Here is a 21,841-nt window from a genome sequence, read left to right on the forward strand (position 1 = left end):
TATTTATCGAAGTGTACAGTATTATATATACATTACGGCCGATCTTACCAATCGGTTTCGCACTAGGGGTTCAACAGTGTTAGGTAATAGTTCGGTTATGTAACCCTGCGCTCTTCAGAGGTGGCCGTTATGGAATGAAATATGGCGACTGCTCTCTATTGCTAGAAGTGAATAGTCACATCCGGTTTGTGGTTGCTGTGAAAAAGATGATGAAAAGAGTTTCTGGAAAACGTGTATGCCTTTAAGGTTGGTATTCTTGTGGAAATGAAATGCGTGTATAGCAATGGAATATGCATAGCCTTCGGGTGTGTGTGTGTGTGTGTGGGGGGGGCATAACATCTGTGTTCGTGTTTTCCATTCTTTTATGTTTTTGTTAAATTCGTGAGGCATTTATGTATACATGCGGTGTGTGTAGAGGTACAATATGTGTGGGGGGTTTATATTGGCCGATCAGTGGAATTGTTGTGTTACGCCTACATGACCATCCTGCCTCTGTCTCAGGTGTAAACCTACCTGCTAAAACTTTTTTTACATTGAGTGCACACTAAAGGAAATTCTCAGAGTGTGCTTATTAAATATTTGCTAAACCTATGTATACAGGGGAAGTGCTTATCTGCTAAGCTAAGGGAAATCTTATCTACTCGGGCTTCAATACTTAGAGAGAGGGGCAGTGTGAACCACAACACTTTCCGGTGGCGCTTTGTCTTAGGAGGGTTAGAGTCTGGCGTGTAACTAATTCTATCCTTGGAACCGCTGGCGGCCAGAGCCTCATTGTAGTACGGACCGCAGTACCAAGAATCTCTTTTAAGATAGGTTGGGGATTTTTCTGCTGACGCCCTTTACCAGGTTCTTGAAAATTATGGTTAGATGACAGGAACCTGTGTTAAAATATCATAACTTCTCATTTGGCTTCCTAAATTGTCTGTAGGCACCGGACTCCAAGACCAAGGCCACATCAAGTAAATCCACTGTTTTCAGGTCGGACTCTATCGTGACCTTCAGTCCAAGGGAATTTATGATCTTACACCATAAGACGAGGCCAGAAGCAATTCTAACGCCGTTATTAATCTTCCTGATGATCTGTTTGCTCACCTCTCCGATCTCAGACTTTGCAGGGTTTATCAGCCTGCACTTGGGGTACGAGGCGAAGTTTGGTTTATGGTCCTTGATCATAATAAAGGCTTCTGTCTTCGCAAGTGTTTATCCTATTCTCTATACCTAGTTTAACTGCTATATCCTTGGCCTCATAGGCGATGCTATCATAAGCTTGAGTGGCAGCCCTCCAGTACGTTTGTGCAATACCGTTGTTAAGTAGCTGTGCATATGTGTCGTTACTTACTCTATATAGAGTTTTAGTCTTATCGGAGAATAGAAAGGTCCTATAAGCCTACAGGATGTCTGCTCTAAGTTTAGTTTGGAAAGCGTTAGAGGACTTCTGGAATTTCAGTCGGGGTATAATAAAATGTCGTTCTCGAAGGCTTCCATTTCTTTGATCTTAGTTGGAAACTTACTGGATTTCAGCCCAACGTGTTCAGTCTCCGGAGATGGTTTGGGCTGATCCAAGTAAAAGGCCTTCCACGTCATTCTCCTGATCAGGTCGATTATCTTTTCCAGCACTAGCCTTGTATAAAGCTCATTTGATGGAGTTGTGATATTCTTTGTTGAATGTCCCAGGTCATACAATTCCATTGTAATAGATGTATAATATCTGTGGTGAGTTTTTGGTGACTATGTAGAGAAAATCGGCCGGCGTTTTTTGACTTCTCCCATCAATATCATCCTTGTTTCATCATTCACCTCATCAATGTATGTGTCTAGCTCGCAAGCTACTCTTTGTAATGCCTTTATGGCAAATCTTAATGAAATAATGTAGAGCGTACCGCCGGGAAACGCAGCTATATGGCACAAGACGCGGACGACTTATTGCTATACAGTTTGCAGTGTGTAGGAGTAAGTGCGTGTGCGTGTAAGCCGGCTAAAGTCCATAAGTCAGGAAACATTGCACTCGTATATCTGTCAGTAGAGTAGGTATATTAATCAAAATGTACATTATTATATATCCATTACGGATGATCTTATCTCAGACAACATAGCTATGGTCTAATATAGAGAAACAACAGGGTGACGCCGTTAGTAGGAGAGGTTGGGAAGGTAAAAGAGGAGGGCGAAGTATGGTATCTGAATAAAATACTGGACACCAAGCTAGGTTAAGAGAATTTAATAGAAGTCAAAAGCATTTATGAACAAGGTAGGCGGAAATGAAAAAGTAACAACTGAGAAAATGAAAAAGTGAAAAGATGAGACAGTGTGAAAGGGTGAGATTTTAATAGATTACATTCGTTAGCGCTTTCGAATCAAGGATCCTTCATCAGACGTGTGTGTATGTGTGTGTGCACGCGCGTGTGCTTGTGAGTGTATATTTGTGAAATAATGTCTGATGAAAGATCCTTGATCCGAAAACGCTAACGAATGCAAACTTAAACTTAACCGGATAACTAGCAACAACGCTATACACAGATCACACGCCACTATCTATCTATCTATCTATCTATCTATCTATCTATCTATCTATCTATCTATCTATCTATCTATCTATCTATCTATCTATCTATCTATCTATCTATCTATCTATCTGTGTCTGTCTGTCTATCTGTCTGTCTTAAACCGTTAGACTTCAAAACTTTAAAACTTTAAAACCATAAACTCTAAGACTTTCAAATTCTATAACTTCAAGTTTTTTAATATTTAAGTAAAAATTAGTTTACGAGATTCTCTGGGAATTTTTTGAATTTTTGAACTTTTTTGATATTTTCTGCTTTATCAACAAAATTTCTTCTTCGAGGGTTGTTTGAAGTTTATGTAATCTATTGAAATCTCCCCCTTTATTTTTTTCATTTTCATTTTCTCAGTTGATACTTTTTCCTTTCCTCTTGTCTTGATCATAAGTGCTTTTGACTTCTATTAATTCTCTTAACTTAGCTTGGGGTCCCCTGTTTTATTCAAATACCACACTTCACTCTCCTCTTTCACCTTACTAACCTCTCCTATTAACGGCGTTATCCTGTTGTCTCTCTGTACGATGATATTTATATATATATATATATACAGGGTGTTTCAAAAAATTTGATATCATTTGAGATGTAAATATCACAGAAACTACATAGTCAAAGCAAATGAAACTAAACAGGCATGTTGATGTTACTCTAAATTTGAATGAGAAATTCAAAGGTATGTGAATTCCATAAACAATTTCACAAAAACGGGCCATGACGATGCTTCTTGGAGATGGCGCAGAAGACATTCACTTTTGGTGAGTCTCTCTCATGCTCAACTGTGGCATGGGGATTTTCTTTGCGCCAAATGCGAACATTATGCTTATTGACTTTGCCATTCGTATGAAATGTGGCCTCATCACTGAAAACAAGACGTTTACTGAAGTCGGTTTCTTCAAGTTCCTCTCGCATATCAACACAGAATTGTTTGCGCTTTCGCTTGTCATCTGCCGTTATGGCCTGAATGAGCTGCAGCTAGTAGGGTCTCATTAGCAGGCGTTTCCTCAGGACGCGCCAAATTGTCGTTGGAAGAATCATGATTTCCAGACTTGTTCTTTTTATGGACTTCTTGGAGTTTCGCAAGAGTTTTTGGCCAACTCACTCGACCGTCTCTTCCGATGTTAGTGATTGTCCAGATCCTTTTTCTCTGCACAGACAGCCTTCCCCTTTGAATTGTTTGTGCCACGTCCAAATCTGCATTGCCGTTGATGACTCTTTAGAGAACTCTCTTATAAATGACTGCTGCACAGTCTTGTTCGACTGTGTTCGGGCATCCTCCAGCACACAACATATATTTTCTCTTCCAGTGAATGCCATTTCTATATCTGCAAAGGTAAACATATCAAACATTAAACATAAAATTTTCACCTGTTTCTACACATACTGTTAAAATTTGAAGTCATTTGAAGAAGAACTGGCCAAGTTATTAGATTGCGAAATGATATCAAAATTTTAAAACACTCTCTGTGTGTATATATATATATATATATATATATTATATATATATATATATATATATATATATATATATATATATATATATATATATATATTCCTGAGCGCCTAATAATAATAATACTGTAATTGTTCCACGTGTTGTTGTTTTTTCTGTTTTCCCGTTTGGATTAACCTTATATATATATATATATATATATATATATATATATATATATATATATATATAGTTAGTTTCTAGTGAATCAGCAGAGTAGTGTGTGTGTATGTGTGTGTCTGTGTGTATGACGATCTCATTTCATTTGACCGTAAATATTTGTTTTTCAGTGATTATTGGCAATGAAGTATCTACTGAACTTGATGGGACAAGCGAGGATGTGGAACCAGAAGAAGAATTTCCTTCCAAAATACCCCTAAAATGGTTTAAACGAAAGAAGAGGTCTGTTGACGGAACACTTATTTTGCAAAATTCAACATATGCAGCTGTCAATAGCTCAGTTCTTCAAACCGTCACTCCAGCTGGTAACGAGCTAAGTTCTATAGGAACAACTGAAGATGTTACTGTAGACCACGAGGAGAATTATCAGAGCATTTCGTTGGATTTAGCTACAAGGGAACTCAATGTGACGCTCAACATTAACTCTGTGAATAACTATGAGATTACTTCACTGTCTTTCGATTCAAGTAGTATCGATTTAGAAGTGAACGCATCGATCAATCAGGGAATGAACTCCACAGCATCAACGCATCGAGAATCTATTAAGCTTCGCACTACAAGTACAACGCCAACATTGGAGGAGAGTAGCATTTCTTCTAAATTTTCTTACGGTTTAAGCCCACTAACTACACCTCAGAGTAAATCAGAGAGCAGTAGTAGCGAAACATTTCTTACAGAATCGAGTGCTTACAAAAACATTTCAGCTCCTGATATTTATTCAAGTGAACATTCAACAGTATATTCCTCTAAACGATCAAACTCAAGCAATATTGAAGATGAATTTATAGATGCTACTAGCACAAAATCAAGTCGTTTTACAGCAGATGCAACCGTAAGTATGGGAAACGGTCATAAAATTCATAGTAGCACTGGGTTCAGCGATAGTGTTACGACAGATATAGCATTAGATACAAGAAACGACGTTGTAAATTCTACAGTCAATGACCTCGAAAGCGTTTCACTAACAAAACCAACGAGTTCCCCACAAACTGCTTCTGTGTCCACTATTGCTCAAGATTCTCCAACATTACAAACGAACGATGAAGTTGCCATATCCCCTCATTATGAAACGAATGAAAATAGTCTAAAAACCATAACTTATTCTTCAACAGTCATTGGGACCTCAGTCGATAATGGCTCAAATAATATAACTTCTACCTTTCCAAATATCCCCACAACAAACACTTACACAGCAAGTTTTACTGAGAATAACAACCCCTTGACAACAACATCAGTTAGCGATATTGCAAGTAACATAAATAAAAAGACAGCTTCGATAGGTACTCCATCAGAATTTTACACTTCAACGAAACTCTCAACTGATGGGGAACTTACTAACGAATCAGTGTTTAAATCTGACGAACCACATGATTGGACGGTGTCAAGTTCAACTGAAACAGCTAATACACAAGCAGAATTTACTCCAATATTTCCTCAAAATACTAATCCAACAAATATATTGGTCTCTGTTTCGGCGAATCATATAAACGTTGCTACTTCCCCTACTATATCGAAAGCAAGTGTCACTCCTCTCGAGTTAGAAACAACAACAGTCCACTTGCCAGATAAAAGTACTACAAGCTCTTTACAAACAGAATCTAATGATAATACCATTACTCTGACATCGCAATTCACTCCCAACAGCTTAACTGAGAGCAAATTGACTGAGTCACCCACTGAGATCATTATTTCTGATAAAACAAGTGAAACCCCAATCTACAGCTCAGAAATTGGATCAACGTCAATGGAATATATACTTATGACTGACGATAACATCCTTATAAAAACTGATGATTCGAACGATATATTAACCAGAGATTCAATGTGGCTAACATCAACAAATTTAAATGGCGATTCATCAACAACTGGTGTCTCACTTCACAAAGATATTGGATTTCAATCAGCTCAAACACTAGAAACAACGAAAGAATTAACATATGACAAAAGCACTGTACAAACTACACCAGCATACAAGACTGAAATAGACTTAACAGCTACTACCTCTCCAGATTTGGGTCTAAAATATCCCAACACAGCAAAAACAGAAACTGAATCGGCGACTGTTTTAGAAACAGCAACAATAAAATTAATTGGGAACTCGACATTTTCGCTGTCTGATATGGAAACGACGGATCAAGTTGAGACAACACACATAGCTTTAGAAAATGCTCTTGAAATGAAGACAAATACTTATTCTGTTTTAGAAGTGTCTACAAACCAACATCAATATGTCAGTCCTAATGGTACCACCCCAACTGAAGGAGATAATTCTACAAAAACAACAAATTTGGATCAACGTTCACATTCAGTTGAAGTTACATCGATGCATGAACATTCTTCCCAACAACACAATGCATTCAGCAGTGCAGAAACTAGTCATACATTGACTACATCAACTCAACTGGCAATTGTTACGACAGAAAATCAGGCATTGTATACTACGACACCGGTGAATAATGTTTCGTTTCAAACAGACCTGCAAGCCTCAGCTGAAATAACACTAGAAAAGGAAAATACAACTGAGATAATAACAGCAGAAAAAGCAGCAACAGCAACAACAGCAGCAATAGTAACAAAAGCAACAACAGCAGAAGCAACAACTGAAACAACAGTAGAAGTTACACCAATAGGAAAAACATCAGCGGTAGTAGAAACTGAAGTAACAACGATGGGAACAACAATTGCGGAAACAGAAGTAACGACATTGGATTCAACAACAGTAGTAACATCAGACACAAAAGTAGTAAAAGAGGCAACTACAGCAGTACCGACCAATATCACGACGACGACAACTGCCACCACTACTACCACAATAACAGAGCCATTAGAAAGGGCAAGTGACATAGTGGAGACACCAGCACAAACAGCAATAACGGCAACTGAATCCTCAATAGCAACAATGACGGCAGAATCAATTGAAACAGCAACTGCAGCAACAAGAACAACGGAACTTCCAACAGCAGCAGTAGCAACTACGATAAATACAGCAGCAATAGAACTAGTAAATGCAACAGAAGAAGCATCTGCAACAGCATCAACAACGTCAGTACTAACAGATGTATTATCAACAGTAAGAACAATGATTACAGAGCCATTAGGTGAAACAACAACAGAACAATCAACACCACTACCCCAATCACCGAAACTAACAACTACAACAGCAACAACAACAGGACTTGTAGAAACATCGCCACTAACCACAGCGAAAACAACTACAGCAAAAGCAACTTTATTGGCAACACATCTATTAAAATCAGCAGCAACAACAGCAGAGCTACGGTCACCGCCACAGCCAAATTATAACACAACAGCAATACCAACAGAACTCACAAGTGCAACAAGAATGGAACCAACAATGCCAGATGCAACAACAGCAGCAGAATCGCGACCAAAAACATTAGTAACAGTAGCGGATACACAAGTAACAACAACAATGTTAGAAACAAAAGTAGATTCAGATCCACAACCACAATCTGCAACAACAACAACAAAATTAGCAATAGCTGGGGATCTACAAACAACAGCAACAACATTAGCAGTAGCAGCAACGACATTATTAGGGATAGCAACAGATGCTCAAACAACAGCAAAAACAACCTTAGCAATAGCAGCATCAACGATATTAGCAGCAGCAGCAGCAGCAGAAAATACGCAGCCCACAGAAACAACACTAGCAACAACAGCCGAGTTACAGTCAACAGCAGCCGAGCCGCAATCAACAGCAGCCGAGCCGCAATCAACAGCAGCTGATCCACAATCAATAGCAGCCGAGTCAAAATCAACAACAGCCGAGCCACAGTCAACAACAACCGAGCCACCATCAACTGTAGCCGAGCCGCAATCAATAACAGCTGGGCCACAATCAACAACAGCCGAGCCACAGTCAACAACAACCGAGCCACCATCAACTGTAGCCGAGCCGCAATCAATAACAGCTGGGCCACAATCAACAACAGCCGAGCCACAATCAACAGCTGCCGAGTCACAATCAACAGCTGCCGAGCGACAGTCAACAACAGCCGAGCCACAATCAACAACAGCCGAGTTACAAACAACAACATCCGAGCCACTATCGACAACAACCGAGTCACAGTCAACAACAGCCAAGCCACAATCAACAACAACCGAGTCACAGTCAACGACAGCCGAGTCACAATCAACAGCAACCGAGCCGCAATCAATAACAGCCGAGCCACTATCAACAACAACCGAGTCACAGTCAACAACAGCCGAGTCACAATCAACAACAGCCGAGTCACAGTCAACGACAGCCGAACCACAATCAACAGCAGCCGAGTCACAATCAACAACAGCCGAGCCACAAGCAACAACAGCCGAGTCACAATCAACAACAGCCGAGCCACAGTCAACAACAGCCGAGACACAGTCAACAACATCCGAGCCACAGTCAACAACAGACGAGTCACAATCAACAACAGCCGAGTCACAGTCAACAACAGCCGAGTCACAGTCAACAACAGCCGAACCACAGTCAACGACAGCCGAGCCACCATCAACAGCAGCCGAGCCGCTTTCAACAACAGCCCAGCCACAAACAACAACAGCCGACCCACAGTCAACAACAACCGAGTCACAGTCAACAACAGCCGAGTCACAATCAACAACAGCTGATCCACAGTCAACAACAGCCGAGTCACAGTCAACAACAACCGAGCCACAGTCAACAACACCCGAGTCACAATCAACAACAGCCGAGCCACCATCAACAGCAGCCGAGCCGCTTTCAACAACAACCGAACCACAATCAACAACAGCCGAACCACAATCAACAGCAGCCGAGCCGCTTTCAACAACAGCCGAGCCGCAAACAACAACAGCCGAGTCAGAGTCAACAACAACCGAGCCACAGTCAACAACACCCGAGTCACAATCAACAATAGCCGAGCCACCATCAACAGCAGCCGAGCCGCTTTCAACAACAACCGAACCACAATCAACAACAGCCGAACCACAATCAACAGCAGCCGAGCCGCTTTCAACAACAGCCGAGCCGCAAACAACAACGGCCGATCCACAGTCAACTGCAGCCGAGTCACAGTCAATAACAACCGAACCACAATCAACAACAGCCGAGCTGCAGTCAACAACAGCCGATGCGCAATCAACAACAGCCGAACCACAGTCAACAACAGCCGAGTCACAATCAACAACAACCGAGCCACAGTCAACAACAACCGAGCCACAGTCAACAACAGCCGAACCACAGTCAACGACAGTCGAGTCACAATCAACAACAGCCGAGTCACAATCAACAACAGCCGAGCCACAATCAACAACAGCCGAGCCACAAGCAACAACAGCCGAACCACAGTCAACAACAGCCGAACCACCATCAACAGCAGCCGAGCCGCTTTCAACAACAACCGAACCACAATCAACAACAGCCGAACCACAATCAACAGCAGCCGAGCCGCTTTCAACAACAGCCGAGCCGCAAACAACAACGGCCGATCCACAGTCAACTGCAGCCGAGTCACAGTCAATAACAACCGAACCACAATCAACAACAGCCGAGATGCAGTCAACAACAGCCGATGCGCAATCAACAACAGCCGAACCACAGTCAACAACAGCCGAATCACAATCAACAACAACCGAGCCACAGTCAACAACAACCGAGCCACAGTCAACAACAGCCGAACCACAGTCAACGACAGTCGAGTCACAATCAACAACAGCCGAGTCACAATCAACAACAGCCGAGCCACAAGCAACAACAGCCGAACCACAGTCAACAACAGCCGAACCACAGTCAACAACAGCCGAGTCACAATCAACAACAGCCGAGCCACAGTCAACGACAGCCGAACCACCATCAACAGCAGCCGAGCCGCTTTCAACAACACCCGACCCACAAACAACAACAGCCGAGCCACAGTCAACAACAACCGAGTCACAGTCAACAACAGCCGAGCCGCTTTCAACAACAGCCGAGCCACAAACAACAACAGCCGAGCCACAGTCAACAACAACCGAGTCAGAGTCAACGACAGCCGAGCCACCATCAACAGCAGCCGAGCCGCTTTCAACAACAGCCGAGTCAGAGTCAACAACAACCGAACCACAAACAACAACAGCCGAACCACAATCAACAACAGCCGATGCGCAATCAACAACAACCGATCCACAGTCAACAACAGCCGAGTCACAATCAATAACAGCTGACTCACAACCAACAACAGCCGATCCACAGTCAACAACAGCCGAGCCACAGTCAGCAACAGCCGAGTCACAATCAACAACAGCCGAACCACAAGCAACAACAGCCGATCCACAGTCAACAGCAGCCGAGTCACAATCAATAACAGCCGATCCGCAGTCAACAACAGCCGAGTCACAATCAACAACAGCCGAGTCACAATCAATAACAGCCGATCCACAAGCAACAACAGCCGAGCCACAGTCAACAACAGCCGAGCCACAAGCAACAACAGCCGAGCCACAGTCAACAACTGCCGAGTCACAATCAATAACAGCCGATCCACAGTCAACAACAGCCGTGCCACAATCAACAACACCCAAGCCACATTCATCAACAGCCGAGCGACAGCCAACAACAGCCGAACCACAGTCAACAACAGCCGAGTCACAATCAATAACAGCCGAGTCACAGTCCACGACAGCCGAACCACAAACAACAACAGCCGAACCACAATCAAGAACAGCCGAGCCACAAACAACAGCAGCCGAGTCACAGTCAACAGCAGGCGAGTCACAATCAACAACAGCCGAGTCACAAACAACAACAGCCAAGCCACAAACAACAACAGCCGAACCACAATCAACAACAGCTGAGTCACAATCAACAACAGCCGAGTCACACTCAACAACAGCCGAATCACAGTCACCAACAGCCGAGTCACAAACAACAACAGCCAAGCCACAATCAACAACAGCCGAACCACAGTCAACAACAGCTGGACCACAATCAACAACAGCCGAGCCATTATCAGCAACAGCTGAAGAACAATTAACAACAACCCTAATAACATTAGCAACGGAAGCGGATTCACAACTACCACTGACTACTACACTACCAACAAATACACCATCAACACCAGTGATAACAATATCAACTTTAAAAACATTAACAACAGCAGCGGATCCAGAATTAACAATAACAACATTAGCAACAACGCTGGATTCGCAATCACCATCATCAACAGTATTTTCAACAGCAGCGGACCAACAACAACCAACAATAACAGCATTGGTGACAGTTACAAATTTGCATTCAACGACAACGGAAACTACAAACATAGATACGCAATCAGTAACATCAGAGGATCCATTACTAGCAACAACATTAGCAATAGCAGAAGAATCACAATCGAAAACAACATCGGAAGTAACTACTACAATAGCAACAGAAACTATGACTACATCTGTTTCAGAAATAGCGGGAACAGAATCAACTATAGCAACACTAACACCTACAATCGAAGAGGAAATAGCAATAGATACAACCAACACATCACCAGCAGAAACATCATCAGTAGTAAGTAGAGTTACGACATTAATAGCAGCAACTGATACAACCACTGAAGCAACTACTGTAGCAATAGCAACAACAACACAAGGAAATACCTCGGTAAGAGAAATTACAGTAAGTGAACTTCCACCAGTAACAACATTAGCAACAACGGACCCACAATCAACAACGGTAGACGAATCTCCACCAGTAACAACATTAGCAACAACGGACCCACAATCAACAACGGTAGACGAATCTCCACCAGTAACAACATTAGCAACAACGGACCCACAATCAACAACGGTAGACGAATCTCCACCAGTAACAACATTAGCAACAACGGACCCACAATCAACAACGGTAGACGAATCTCCACCAGTAACAACATTAGCAATAACAAACCCACAATCATCGACACCTTTTGCAACGGAATCATCCCTAACATCAATAATAAGAACAAGAGGGGTAACAACCCTAACTGAATCACCAACGTCATCCTCTGCCGTCACCGCTTCTCTCTCCTCCTTATCAACATCACAAACAGAAGAAAGCACCACAATAGCAGTTGTAACAGAAGCAAGTACTGGAGCTGATATAGCAACACAAGCAACCACCACATCAATAGGAGTAAATGACACACTCACCACAGCAACAACTGCAACTGAAGCGACAGTTATAACAACAGAGACAACCTTTACAGCAATAGAATCAACAGAATCAGCTACCACGGAAGCAGCAGAAACAGCAGATGTAATTTCAACCACAACAGTAACGCCAGAAGAGACTACTGCAACCACAACAAGCACATCAAATACAAACGACAGTACCAATGATATAACACAGATAATTACCAGTGGTACGACATTGACCAGTGTTGGTGATATGACAGAGCCAGATGTCAGTAGTGGGACACATGTACAATTTAATAGTACTAGTGGAACAAACGCCATGGATTTGACAGAGGGAAGCTTCGAGAGTACGACACCACTACATCTAAATGGTGTGTCTGGAATTAACACCGATAGCACGACGCAGAACATTGACCATGATAACACAAAAACAATCCTCAACGATGACAGCACGACAGTGACCAAGATGCTTAGTTCAATACAAAGCAATACTGTCGATAGTATAACGCAAACAAATAAGGTGACTATATTAACGACAGCACACTCTATAATTCATCAGAAAAGCGTAGAACGTCGACAGCTGAACGGTGTGGTGCACATAGCAGAGGGACTGGAATGGCAACCTGAGTTAGAAGATGAACATTCTGAAGAATTTAAACAGACATCGAAAATCGTGTTGGATATGGTAAGTGTCAGCTGTACATTTTTAAAATTCGATCCTCTACGACTAGGCAGTATTAAGAATTCCAGTATTTCCGTGGGTTGTAAGAGAATGAAAAACTGAGGTTTATCTTGTAGTTGCTGTTTGGTTTTAAATTAGCTCTTTTAGCAAACTCATGACCAAAAATAAGCCAGATGTGACCATCCTTCTTTTCTTTTAAACAGTATTATCAAAGATCACATCCAATGTTCCATTATTGAAAGAGGGTAGGATGTAATCTTAGTGAGATTTAGCTGCCATTTCTTGTAGACTGAGCAGCCATGTACAACAGGGGTAGGGAACCCTCCGCCTATTTTATTGCGCTCGCAGGCTGGTATACACGTATGTTCAAAATATAGTAAATTTTTCAATTATAAAATTTATACAATATTCGTATGCCTATTTGCGACATAGATCGCGTTTCCACTACGGCTTAAAACGGTTAGGCTCAAACAGAAAATTGTCCGGTAATTAGCATTTGAATGGAAATTTTGTTTTCACTATAAAACACATATTGCTAGGTTTGTACCACCCCATTGAGACCCAACTACACTCTAGCTGAAAAATATAGAAATCCTAAATTCAGTAGCAGTGTTACTGAAGATGTTAAGCGTTGATTTAATGTCTTAAACTTATTTTTATTAATGTATATCGAATTATATTAGGCTGAGTAAAAAGTAAGCAACGTTTTGAAACATGAAATTCATCACAATATATTTCAACAATGCGGACATTTTATTCATCAAAGTAAGTCTCATTATCTCATTACAATCAACACATTCTTGCCAACGAGCTACAAGTCTATTCCGGTAACAGAAAAATCTGGATTTCTGGAGCTGACGAACTCTTTAGATGCACTTTCAGCATCGGTTTGATTTTTGAGCTCCTTCTATCGCAGGAAACCATCGAGATGCTTGAAAAAGTGGTAGTCGGTAGGAGAAAGGTCTGGGGAATAAGCTGGGAGGGGAACAACTTCGTAGCCAAGTTCCCTCAACTTCTGGATTGTTATTAGTGAAACGTCTAGGACGGAGGAGTTGCAGTTTTTCGTTCATTTTGGCAATTTCATGGCAATATGTTTCTGCAGTAACTGTTTTTCCAGGTTTTAAGAAGTTATAGTGGATGAATCCAGCAGTACACCATTAAGCAGTCACCATAACCTTGTTTCTGAAAAGCTCGGGTTTAGGAAAGGTTTTCGGTGCTTCATTTTGGTCCAGCCACTGCGAAGAACATTTTTAAAAATTATTGTGCAGAATCCACTTTTCATCGCAAGTTACAATACGGTCGAGAAATGTATCGGTCTGGTTACGGAGAAGAAGCGACGAGCAAGTATCATATCTGCACTTTTTTCTGATTTTCATTCAAATCGTGTGGTACCCATTTGTCGAGCTTTTTTGATTTTCCGATCGCATGCAAATGGTTGCAGTCAGTTTTCTGGTTAACATGAATTTCTTTTGCCAGTTCTCGAGTGGTTTTAACTGACCGTCATCGATGACAGATGGGCGCCCACTACGCTCACGATCTTCAAGGCTCAGGTCTCTACTGCGAAATTGTTTAAACCATTTTCGAGTTGACCACACACCAAACGTTTCTTTGATATCGCGAGCAGTTTCAGCTGCTTTCCGTCTTTTTTTTTTTTTTTGAAGTTGAATAAGAGCAGACCTTGAGGGGAGAGAGAGAGAGAGAGAGAGAGAGAGAGAGAGAGAGAGAGAGAGAGAGAGAGAGAGAGAAGTCACGAACAGTGACGAAAGAACTTTGACTAACAAATGACCGATTGATTTTTAACCAGTACATTAAACAAAAGATTGATTTGTCAGTTGGTTAGATATTTAACAACTTGACAAACAATAAAAACATGGAATTCAACCAGGGCGTGTGTTATTAGTATTGGCGTAATGACCTTTCCTAGACAAGCTATATATATATATGTGTGTGTGTATTATTTATAAACAGTTTCAAATCAAATAACTAAGTATACACACACACACACACCACACACACACACACACATGCAGGGTGCGTAATGTATTTGAGGACATACCATTTTGGGGTCATTGCTGCATTTTTACTAACTCTGTAAAATTTTTGTTTCAGAAAATAATAATGGCGCGTGTATATGTACTTAAGAAATGAAGAGGTATGCTGTTATTGTGGTTATAAAGGCTGAGCATAGCGATTTAGAAATTCGAGTTTTAAAAGTTGCTAGATCTTTCATCTATAAAGTTTGTAAAGAGCTAGAGACTGAAGATGGAAATGTATCAGCAGTATCAAAGCATAAAAAGCATTCTAAACGCTCTGAAATCATCAGAACACCTGAAATTATCCAGCAAGTTCAAGAGACCATTGATTACAATCTCAGAAAGTCCATGAAGTCAATTACAAAGGATCTACATGTGTCACAAGGAACAGTCAGAAATGTCCACGAAAAGGCCAATTTGTCAGAAAAAGCAAAAGGAAATCATTACATCAGATCTAAAAGGCTCTTAAACAAACTGAAAAATCCAGCAGAAGAAGATTTGATTTGGTTTTTCTCAAACAAGAAAAACTTCGACCAAGATCTAAAAGTTAACAGAAGAAATGACAGATGGTTATGTGCAGACCCTTCTGAAGTTCCTTTCCTGCAAGTGTCATGGTTTTGGGGGTTGTCAGCAACGAAGGACATATGCCTCCTTACTTCTTTCCACAAGGCCTTAGAGTTGACTCTTCCGCCTACATGAAGTCCTGGAAATAATTGTTAAGCCCTGGGTAGACAGTGTATGCAATGGAAGGCCATATGTGTTTCAGTAAGACTCTACACTATTACACATGGCTCTAGTAACACAGAAATGGATGGCTGAAAATTCTCATGATCACATAGCCCTTAACATTTGGCCTCCTAATTCTCCAGATCTCAATCCATTGGACTATTACATGGGGAGCGTTGTTGAGAGAGAGGTCAATGAACACGCCAATAACACCAAAGATTCTTTGAAAGCTGCCATAGTCAGAGTAATGTCCAAAATAAACCAGCACCACTTGATTCGAGCATGTAGATGATTTAGATTTCATATAGAAGCAGTTGTTGAAGCTGAAAGTGGCTTTGTTGAATAACATTATAGAAAAGAAGGTTTATTTTTATCCTCATAGCATATTTTGATGAATAAAATTATCATTTGTTATTATATATGTTTTTTTTTATAAACATAAATCTTTCCTCAAATGTCTTATGCACCCTTCCTCAAATATCTTATGCACCCTGTATGTGTATATATATGTATATATACATACACGCACGCACGCACACACACACAAATACACACACACATATACAATGTTGATTAAGAGGCAGAATGCTTTGCCTTTTACCTATTTCAGAAGTACAGAGGTGTTAATTCAGTTTTACAGTTAATCATGATTGTACCTAATCATAAAAAAATCAAATATATCAACTAAATACATTATAGTGATAAACAACACTTCTGCATAACACCTGCTGATAACATCATCAAAAACTTAGTGTGGAGTCTATCTGGGACACAGCACAGTGTTGAAGTCAAAATTCGAAATGCCAAACATTCAACAGTCCTAGGACTCGAAAAGCTACAGATCAAATATTTAAATATTCCCTTGAATGAATATAGATCTCTTCTTATATAATTCATACTATGTGCTCAGCATCATTATTTTACTTACTTCTCATCTATGCCTTTGTGAACTTCAGTGTTATTTTTTTATAACCGGAGCAAAAGGTATCATAAGAATGTCCATATGGAAAAATTCAGGAAAATATAGATTATAATTGGATGAAAACTTGGTGTTGTCTGGGATCCGTCATATGTTGATGAAATAAAAATATTTTATGCTGTGTGTTTTCTCCTTTCAGTTAACGACGGCCATCAAAAATAGTCAGCTGCGGGACGGTTTCGTTAGTGTTCGTATAAACGGATTCAGGTTGGTACACGTAATACGTAAATATAATTATGTATTTTGTAAAGGAAAGATTCAAAGAAATTACAAAAAGAAATTTTAAAAAAGTGTAAACATACATGCAGAAATACATACCTGCTTAAATGCATACATTCATACTTGCATGCACACACATGCCTGCATACATACGTACATACATACATACATACATACATACATACATACATACATACATACATACATACATGCATACATGCATGCATGCATGCATACATACATACATACATACATACATACATACATACATACATACATACATACATACATACATACCAGACACGTAGTATGAGTAAATACTGCGTACAGGCAGTGAATATATTGACAGCAATAGACATTATCAAGTTTTGCTCAATCACATTTTTACTTGTTTCAGCTTCTGGACTGTGGTCATGGTGAGATCTGGTCAGTCTCTATCGCCGAACCATTAAGGGGACGTAAACAACCCACACCAGCTGTTAAGCGGTGGAGTACAAACAAAAGCACAGAAATCCACATACCTACATTTGTGTGTGTGTGTGTGTGTGTGTGTGTGTGTGTGTGTGTGTGTGTGTGTGTGTGTGTGTGTGTGTGTGTGTGAAAAAGCAACGGAAAACAGTATCTGTGATATTTCAACATCTTCATTCTTACATCTGTTTCAATAACTCTTATATAACGGCCATAATTATATATTTATATATTTATAATTATGAAGGACGTAAGAGTCCTGTTATTAAGGATCTTTTGAAAATGATCTATAAATTGATTGCTGCCGTCTAGATAACATTTTTGTCTATCATTCAGTTTACATGCATAATCTCCCAGCAAACAGCTTCAGGACCTGTGTTCTTACTCTTTATATTATTATTAATATTTTCTCTTTATCACAGGTTTTGTTGAGGCTCCTGGAGTTTTGTATGCGTAGCGGGCTTACTACCTGCAGCTTATGGTACCATGCTATTCGTTCTTTTCAGCTATCTAATACTTCCCTGATTATTCTGGCCGTGCTAAAGAAGCAAACCTTTTGTAACAGTTCTACTGGGCACTCTATTCCAATTCCCTTCATTATTTCTCTTGATGCCTTCTGATACTGTTCCCAAGGACCCAACAATAATTGGCACTATCTTCACCTTCTTCATTTTCTAAATCCGGGCTATTTCGTACTTAAGAGGGTTGTGTATATCTATCTTTTCACCTTCCTTCTTGACTATTCGTGGGTCAATGGGGCATGCAACGTCAACTATATAGCATATTTGGTGCACCTTGTTCACCAGCACTCGGTCCGGTCTGCTTTGCGTTAGCACCTGATCTGTTAGGATTGGGAAATTCCAGAGGATTTTGCTAATCTTATTATTATTATTATTATTGAGTGAGGAAGAAGTGCATGCCATCAAAGTGACACGGGTAAAATATACGAAGTCCAATATACCAATCATTACTCCCCTTTTGAGAAGGGTATACCAGGCACATGCATCACAACCATATGTGCTCGACATGGTGATCTCATATCAAAATAAACAGCGCATGACCTTGCAGGTGGGGCCCAGTTAGAATTTTCTTCTGGTCGAGTAACCCATCCCGCTCAAAAGGTCCCTGAATAAGGGTTGTTTAAGGATGTTGAACGAAACACCCATGTTTCCAGAGATGAATTATTCAAACCCCAAAGAATCCCTTTCAACACATGGCTATGATGCTCCCCCACTACTTCTGCTCGTGATCAGAGATGCACATATCGTCAGCCACTAAGGGACATGGTCAACTGGTTAAGGTCAAACAAATGACAAGCAAATCTGTGGTATTGAGGGGAGTATTTGCAGTAGCCCATCTTTTATACCAAGACAAAACAATGTACATGATAACACTTCCAATTAGTTAAGATCAGAAGCCACGAGAGCCACTGCCTGGTACTGCATTAGGGCATTATTATTATTATTAGTTATTATTATTATTATTATTATTATTATTATTATTATTATTATTATTATTATTATTATTATTTCAACTAGTGGGACCCATGAAAATTTCACGGAACGAAAAAAGTGAAAAGGAACTATTTAAGAAAGAAAGGATGTTTTGCATTTTTATTGCATATAAATCTTATGGCTGTTTGTGAAATAAATGGTAGAAAAATATACAATAACAATCTACAATACTCAATACGCATATCGTTCATTATTATTTAATTCTACTGAAACTGAAAGATCAATATTTAATTGCAAATTCCTTTTTACGCAATATTTTATCATAATTACTTTACATTATGTACAATTAGTGTACACAAAGCGATGTAGAGTATACACACAATGTTTTTATTTACATGATTAGTTTTAATCCCATTGTAAATTAAACAAAAAATAACATCGTTGGGTATTTTGCTAAGTTACTTTACTTCTAGTCACAACAAAAAATTGTATGATTAAAAAAATTCCCTTTGCTAAACACTTTATATTTCTCTTTCTTTCTCTGTCTTTTTCTCTCTACCTCTTCAACAAAATTTTAACCATGTAATTCCCCTCTTCACGTCGTTAACATTTCTCTCTTTCACTTTCTCTTCACTTCTCACTTCCACTAACCACTTGACAGCGTGATCATTGGAAGTGGTTATCTCACTGACAGCGTGGTTAGAAGAAGTGGCTATCCATCTTAGTTACCCCTTCCATCTCTCAGGCTCACACTCTCTCTCCCTTCCTCTCTGTCACTTTCACTCCACCTCTCACTCACTCCACACACCATCTCTAACAAACTAAAGTGTAACGTGTGAACGAACGAACAAGCAGAATTATAATATAGATTTTTCCTGCCGCTTATATGCATTACGCTTTATATTCCGACAAGTGCACGCTCTCACCTTTTTACATACATACAAGTAGAGAATCGCCTAGAATGTAGAGTATCTAAAAAAACGTCTGTAGGGAGTGTAGCAATTATAAAGACAAAATTAGCCACACTGTCTTGCCAGTGAAAAAAATAAATAGCGAACATATTTATGTATAGAAATATGGGGAGGGAAAGTCACAGGCTACTCACACCTTCTCTGAACAATTTTAGATTCCTTACATTTGAGCACTCCTTAAAAATTTCACTCCTATGCTTTCTACCTTTAATATCTCCTTTCACAACTCACCTTTTATTTTCCATGTCTTGCCTTGTATTCTCATTTATCCTATCTAATTTGATCTGGCCTTCACCACCTCCTTTCATTTCAACTGACATGGTTCATGTTAAAAAAAAAATCGAATCTGTTCAGTTTGGTGCACAGATCTTTTAATTCTCTTTTACTCTTTTACTTGTTTGAGTCATTTGACTGCGGCCATGCTGGAGCACCGCCTTTAATCGAGCAACTCGACCCCGGGACTTATTCTTTTGTAAGCCCAGTACTTATTCTATCGGTCTCTTTTGCCGAACCGCTAAGTAACGGGGACATAAACACACCAGCATCGGTTGTCAAGCAATGCTAGGGGACAAACACAGACACACAAACACACACGCATATATATATATATATATATATATATTATATATATATATATATACATATATACGACGGCCTTCTTTCAGTTTCCGCCTACCAAATCCACTCACAAGGCTTTGGTCGGCCCGAGGCTATAGTAGAAGACACTTGCCCAAGGTGCCACGCAGTGGGACTGAGCCCGGAACCATGTGGTTGGTAGACAGGCTACTTACCACACAGCCACTCCTGCGCCTTTATTTTTTTTTAACTAAACAGATTGAAACTTCGCATACTGGTGGAATTTCTCACCCAAAACACGGTTTACTTTGAACATTTTTGACAAAATTTCGTATTTTAGAAGTTATTTCGTGTTAAAGTTGTCGTATTTGGGTAATTTTAGTCAATCAACGACGTATATTCAGTTGAAGAAAGTTACAACTGTTTGGAAGAAAAGAAAGCATGTTTGTTTTGTTTTAACTTCATGTTTTGATAATGTTATTTTCAATCTAATAAAGACTTTTATTTTGATGAAATGTGTTTGTAAAAATCATAATAATAACAATACATCTCATAGTTGTAAAATAAAGCTTATATGTTTACTGGTTACTCCGACGCAAGAACCAAAAAAAAATCGTGTAATATGCAACACAGGCAGTAAAAAAAAAATAGAACAGAGTGGCGAAAATTACCCAAAATTACTTTAACACGAAATAGCTTCTAAAATACAAAATTTGACAAAAAATGTTCAAAGTAAACCGTGTTCTGGGTGAGAAATTCCACCAGTATACGAAATTTCAAACTGTTTGGTTAAAAAAAATTAATTAAAAAATCTGTGAAGTAAATTGAACGGATCCTAAAAATCTACGTCTTCTCTCTCACTTTCTTCCTTTCCTTGTATAGTTCGCAAACTACTCACACCGCCTCTCACTTTCCCCACATCATCTACTCTACGTTACTCCTCTACTTTACTCACATACTTGGCAATTTTGAGCATAAAAGATAGCACTTCTAGTCATTTGCTTTGTCTCTTTACATGTTTCTCTCTATCTCCCTCGCGGTCTGTCTGTTTGTCTATCTAATCGAAAATAAGAATTCTCACTCAGAAAATGTATTATACAATTTAATCAACAGTAAATTACTGGTTGTTTGTTTGATCGATCACCTCCAAATTATGAAAAGCAATATGCTACGAGATCTTAATTAGGAACTGAATGAATCGAAAGAAATCAAAGCTCAAAGCTTAATTGACGTTTAACCCCATGTCAGCTCTGAGCAGACTTTTGATGAAAAAGTGTTCCATCCATAACCGATCTCATCTATTTTCAGATAAGGCACTCAGACTACATGATTCAATGTGTCCTTCCCTTTTTTTTTAAATGAATTGATTATGATTTGAAGATTTT

General features: G+C 39.7%; 1 protein-coding gene across 1 annotated transcript in view; it reads left to right on the plus strand.

The window, feature by feature from the left end:
• LOC115209491 (mucin-17-like) overlaps positions 1–21,841 on the plus strand; it is a 178,771-nt gene that overhangs the window by 11,307 nt on the left and 145,623 nt on the right. Inside the window, exons 2-3 of the mRNA XM_036501104.1 lie at positions 4,335–13,033; positions 16,908–16,975. Coding sequence (XP_036356997.1) covers positions 4,335–13,033; positions 16,908–16,975 — 8,767 coding nt within the window. The remainder of the gene's footprint in view (positions 1–4,334; positions 13,034–16,907; positions 16,976–21,841) is intronic.

Source organism: Octopus sinensis, linkage group LG3 (assembly GCF_006345805.1).
Source record: "Octopus sinensis linkage group LG3, ASM634580v1, whole genome shotgun sequence".
NCBI classification, from domain to species: domain Eukaryota; kingdom Metazoa; phylum Mollusca; class Cephalopoda; order Octopoda; family Octopodidae; genus Octopus; species Octopus sinensis.